The following is a 6435-nucleotide window of genomic DNA, read 5'->3' on the forward strand; positions in this document are numbered from 1 at the left end:
AGATTCATACATTCATCTTCTTTTATAGATGAGTAAGAGAGATCTTCTTAGTCTTGACAGAATTTATCAATACTTGAAGCTCTGAGACTCTCACTCTGTACTACTTAAGTATCTAGACTTCTTATCAGAGCTGACATAATGTCTTTCTGTGAGATAATACTTACAGAGAGATAGAAGTTATTGTTACAGATATAATGAAAATAACAGAAGTAGAAGAAGAGATGAGTATATAAGATTCTCTTCTTCTTCAGTTGCTTAACACAGTGCAGATAAGTAGCAGTGCTGATCAGAGATTATACTAAAGCCTTCTTATAGAGAGAAGATAAAGAAACTGCAGAATTCTGCAGACTCAACTCAGCAGTATTCTGAGCAGAACTCAGACATGTCATAGAAGAGGAACTACAGATTGAGCTTCTCAGAGTCACTATTCTCAGAATCAAGCTCTCTCTGAGTTCCTCTTCAAATGATCACACAGAGTCATACATCACTGTATTGACTGAGAGGGAGGGCAGTGTCACAACAGTGATGAGAAGAGCAGAAAATGAACTGAACACAGACATATCAGCCAGCAGAAGAGATGACATCTCACTGCAAGGCACAGCAACTACCACCACAGCTGCAAGAGAAGCAGGAGAAGATGTGGCAATGAGAGCAGTGCTCCCGCAGCTCATTGACATTACTATCTTCAACCTGGCTTTCTTGACAGTCATGAAGGCCGCAGTCACATCATGAAGATGTTTGTTATTCACTAGAAAATGTCAGAATAAGTCTCTTATTATCTCTCAAGAATAATACTCTCATACACTCACTATTGCAGATGAGAGAGAGAGAAGAAAAATGTGTCATAAAGAGAGAAGAATCTTTTTGAAAAAATCCTATTACTACTGTTAGCTTTGTCTCTAAAATACATCACTTTTACAGAAAATTTCATATATAGAATGAAATATGTTAAGAGATCTGCAAGTCACTTATTAACTATATTTTCTATATTTTAAATTGATATATAAGAAACTCACTTATTATATATTTAATTTGAATAAAGATGAGAAAAGAAAGATCTATACAGTCAGCAGAAAAACTTATCTATTTCTTTATATTATATGTAGTATATATACTGTTAATCAGTTGATAACTATTACTATATAATAAAGATAATTTCTAATTCAGTAATCTTGAAAATATAGAGACTATACTCTTAAAGAGAAGAGTATTATCATACTCTCAGTTATGTTAAAACTCTGCTGTAATTTCACATAACTTATTACTTTCATACAGATGATTTCATTCATTTCACAGACTATTTAAATTAGTTTTTAACTGCTCTATAATATTATTCAGATATATTATAGAAAGATCTGATTAATAAATATAAGAACTCTACTTCTATATAAGATTAGCAGATTACTTTTTCTTAATAGTGAGATGCTGCTGAGGTATCACTTCAGCTATTCTCACTTATGAAATGAGAGAAGATATTCACTTATTATCTATATAGAATAGCTAGATACTGACTTCTTATAAAAGAAGTCAGTGATTTATTTTTTCTTCTACTGAAATATATATAAGAGTTACTATGTATCTTATATAATCTTCTTAGTATACTAAGTATTATATCTGTGATATTCTTGCAATAACTCTGTAGTCTACAAGCTCACTATTCAAGTAAGATAGTCAAGCTTACTTATACAGCTTCTTAAACAACTACTTCTACATGTCACTGCTGACTAGTCACTTCTTCGGTTTCATCACATTACAACTGCACTCAGAAGCAGTAGATAAAGTACTATAATTAAAAACATCTTTCAATGAAGTTCTTAATAGAGAATCAAGTGCTACTTTTAGTAAAGAATATCAAGATAATAAGACTGTGTAAGAAGCTTAGTAAGTAGTGACTAGAATCTTTCTCAGTAATAAGAGTGATGAGTAAGCAGATATATAAGTTGAAATTACTCACAGAATTGAAATCAATTCATTCTATTTTTCACATTTTCTATTTAAAGCTCTATAAGTAATACTCTGAAGTAAAGCTGTCTCAGCTGAATAATATTAAGATTGAGAGTGATATTAAATATCTTATAAAGAAAATATTGAACAAGTGAATACATTATAATAAGCTTCAATATCTTGTTAAATGAGAAGAATATTCATTGTCAGAGAATTTGTAAGAACTGCTTAAATATTTGAAAAATACTGAGAAAGAGATTGTAAGCTATGAGACAGCTAGTAGAGACTGCTCTATTATATATCAGAGATATTGAGTAAGAAATACTGCTTAAAGACTTCTCATTTTTCTCAAAGAGTTTTTTAGAGATAATCTTATAATAATGAGTTGATATCTTATAGACTCTGTAGCACTCTTCTTCTATTTTCTCTCAAAGAATTTTTTAGAAGTTTAATGAGACTACACAAGTGTAAAATTCCTGAAGCAGTTAATAAGAAAAGAAAGAGATATTTGAAATTAATAAAAAGATTAATATTAATTAATCTACAGACTGCTGCTAATCTAATAAGACTGCAGTCTACTGAAAAAGTAAAAAGAGAGAATCTCAGAATCTACTTATCAATAATCACACTCTCATTAAACTTATTCTTTATTATTGAAGTCTCTGATATCAGTATCTTTATCTGCTGAGAAGTTAATACTACAGCACTGCAGAGAAGCATGCTGTAGAAGAGTATAAGAGATACTTAAAGTATCAACTTATTAATTTATAAAGCATCTCAGTTATCTACTTTAATTAAAGTGAGATTCTCTTCAATTAGTAATTAATCTTCATGATACTTTCAATAACAGCACTGACTGACTTCTTCTTAAGATCAGTCATTCTGAGATATTTTTTTATCTTGAAGATTCATACTTTTATCTCTTTTTATAGATAAGTAAGAGAGATCTTCTTAGTCTTAATAAAATTTATTAATACTTAAAGCTCTGAGACTCTCACTCTGTACTACTTAAGTATCTAGACTTTTTATCAGAGCTGACACAATATCTTTCTATGAGATAATACTTACAGAGAGATAGAAGTCATTATTACAGATATAATAGAAATAATAAGAGTGAGAGAAGAAGTAAATATATAAAATTCTCTCTTTCTTCAGCTGCTTAACATAGTACAGACAAGTAGTGATACTGATCAGAGATCATATCAGAGTCTTCTCACAGAGAGAAGATGAAGAAACTATAGAACTCTGCAGACTCAACTCAGCAGCAGTCTGAGCAGGGCTCAGATATGCTACAGAAGAGAAACTACAGATTGAGCTTCTCAGAGTCACTGTCTCTGAAATCAAGCTCTTTCTGAGTTTCTCTCTGAATGATTACACAGAGTCATATATCACTGTATTAACTGAGAAGAGAAATGACATCATAACAGCAGCAGAGAAGACAGAGAACAGACTGAACACAGATACACTGATCAGTAGAAGAAATGACATCTCACTGCAAGATATAGCAACTTTCACTGCAGCTGTAAGAGATGCAGAAGAAGAAGAAGATGTAATAATAAAAGCAGTGCTTTTACAGCTTATTAATACTGCTGTCTTCATCTTCAATCTGACTTTCTTAATAGTCACAGAGACTGCAGCTGCACTATAAAGATGTTTACTTACTAGAAAATATTAGAATAAGTTCTTTATTATCTTTCAAGAATAATACTCTCATACACTCACTATTATAATTGAGAGAAGAGAGAAAGAAAAATATTTCACAGAGAGAGAAATCTTTTTGAAAAATCCTGCTACTACTATTAGCTTTGTTTCTAAAATATATCACTTTTACAGAGAATTTCATATATAGAATAGAATATGATGAGAGATCTGTAAGTCACTTATTAACTATATTTTCTTCATCTTAAATTAATATATAAGAAACTCACTTATCACACATTTGTTTTGAATAAAGATGAGTAAAGAAAGATCTACATAGTTAACAGAAAAACTCATCTATCTCTTTATATTATATACAGTATAATCCAAGCAAAAAACCGCTTCACCACGAACTCGCTCGATTTTTCGAATAAGAACCCGCCGATAGATCCATCGAAAAGCCCTCGATCATACGAGCATTCTGACCCCATCGCCGACCGCATATCCCGTGTGGTGGTGGAGTTATCCAGCCAAACGTGAACCAGATGTCGTTCGGAACTCCTGCGTGGGATTATCCCCCATTCTCCCCTACCACACCACAACCCCGGGCCAAATTGCCATACAAATTGTAAGGTGAAGAGACCTAGCCGTATGCACCAATCTTCTCGATTTTGGAAGATCCCTGATCTGTAGTTGTGGAGATATCTGAGGAGCGACCTCCGCGAAAACCCTGTCCATCTTTGATGTTCCAAAACACCAACACCAAGTCCCACCCTCGTACCGCCCTTCCCAATCTGGCCCATCCCCGGCAGAAAAATACAAAAAGATACCTCAGCAATAATATCAAGCACATAATCAATGAACAATGAGTCAACAGCACATCAACAACTATAAAATCAGTATACCCCAAGGTCTGACTGAGCCTTTGATCCCTGCACAGTGAGATATATTAAATCTAGTTTTAATATCTCAATATTCAATAGATTCTGTAAGGAATTGAGAACAGCAACACTAGATTTCTATTAAATTTGAGAATTAACTCTATATTGATATAATCATTGACAAAGTCTTCTATTTTGAGATATAAATAACTAGTTCCTCTACATCCTGCTGACAATATTTACATTATTATATAGAAACAGACTTATATTCTCTATAATATCAAGACTCTCAAGAGAGAAAGTCTTGATAGAGAGTATACAGTAGTGCATATCTTAGCAGTTTCTATCTCATTCTTCTGCAGCAGTTAATGCAAAAAAAAAAAGATCTTAGAAATAGTTTTTTACTTCTCTTGAAAAAGTAAGGTGTTTTTCTCTGAATTTTACACAATATTCTTACAAAGAATTAAAAACAGAGTTGTTTTCTGTCATAATTTCATATTCTTTTAAGTAAGAATTACTTTTTCAGTGACTGAAGAGCTTTCATTAATACTTAATTCTTTTTTACACTCTTTATTAACTGATTTGAGTTGCACACTTGTTGTGTGAGAAGAATTGAATAATTTAGAATAAAATTGAATAGTTTTAATCAATTTCTCTGTAAAAAATTGATTTATTTTTTGTCAGTTTTTCTCTCAAAAACTGTCATATTATCTGATTTACTATTAATTGATATCACACTTTTTCTCACTGTATTCCAAGAAAGAGATTGTAAAGATTTTATTGATTTATCTTAAAAATCAATTTTAGTTTATTAGATTCTCTTCAAAAATCTAATCTAGTTACTGAACTAGTGTGAAAAAAATCAGGTGTTTTATACATAAAAGTCTGCTATTCTTCTTTTGAAATAGTCTGATCAACTTTTCAATTGAAAACAGACTTAGAAACCTCTTAATTGAAACAGTCTGATCAACTTTTCAATTCAAAAGAGTTTAATAAATATCTCAATTGAATTAGTCTGACCAACTTTTCATTGAGTAAGAACAATGAGTTCAAAAGTACACTCAGTTGATGTGAAAAAAGATGCTTTCTCAAATACTATTCCTGAGATTGAAATTCTGAAGAGAAGAAAGAAAGAAGAAATAGAGAAACAACAAGTTCTTGAAATACAGAAACTTGAAAAAGCAAGTAAAATTCTTGAAAAGCAGTATCTGAGTGAGATAAATGAAGAAGTTCTGTTAATTCTTCATACTCAGACTAGACAACTACAGAAAGTGATCAAGTTCAAACTTAGAATTTCAAACACAGTTCAAAAAACTTTAAAAATTTCTAATACAATCACTGACTCTTCTGTTTACTCTTCTTTCTTTTCTACTTCTTCTTCTTCTTCTTCTTTAAATCAGAAGAAAACATATGCTCAAGCAGCTGAATCTGCTGTCTCTAAATCTGCTATCTCTAAATCTGCTATCTCAAAACCTGCTCAAAATTCTGAGAAAACTGAGAAGAATACTGCTCATACTTCTAGTGATAGAAGAGTGAAGAAAAAAATGTAAAAAGAGAAAAATCTTCAAATCTCCAGAAATAGAAGACTTATTCTCAAAGTCTCAAATCAGAATATATTGCAGAGAAATAAGCTAAACTCAAACCTCATTTTCAGAATTAGAAATGAAATCAATCAGCAGTTCTTTTCTCAGTTAATGACTGATATTAAAGTTCAAAAACCAGTTATAGCTTCAATTGAGTCATTCTTCTTTGAAAACTTCATCATTCTAACTACAATGCCTGAATTCAGTACTGAATTTCTTATTCAGAATGAGAATCTCTGGAAATCAGCAGTAGAATCTTTGTTAAACACAATAATTCTATCTGAGAGAGATGAAAAGTGAGATAAATTCATTCTTTATGATATTTCAGTTGAAATTTTTGACTGTGAAGAAGGAATGCTACTTCTCAAAAATGAATTAGAAGAATACAA

General features: G+C 31.3%; 1 protein-coding gene across 1 annotated transcript; it reads left to right on the plus strand.

Moving 5' to 3' along the window:
• Positions 1-525: 525 nt before the first annotated feature.
• BDBG_17431 (uncharacterized protein) lies at positions 526-732 on the plus strand (the record flags this gene model as incomplete). Its single annotated transcript, XM_031725149.1, has 1 exon — positions 526-732. The coding sequence occupies one exon, from the start codon at positions 526-528 to the stop codon at positions 730-732; it is 207 nt and encodes a 68-aa protein (XP_031579587.1).
• Between the last annotated feature and the right edge of the window lie 5703 nt (positions 733-6435).

Source organism: Blastomyces gilchristii (assembly GCF_000003855.2).
Source record: "Blastomyces gilchristii SLH14081 genomic scaffold supercont1.14, whole genome shotgun sequence".
NCBI lineage: Eukaryota > Fungi > Ascomycota > Eurotiomycetes > Onygenales > Ajellomycetaceae > Blastomyces > Blastomyces gilchristii.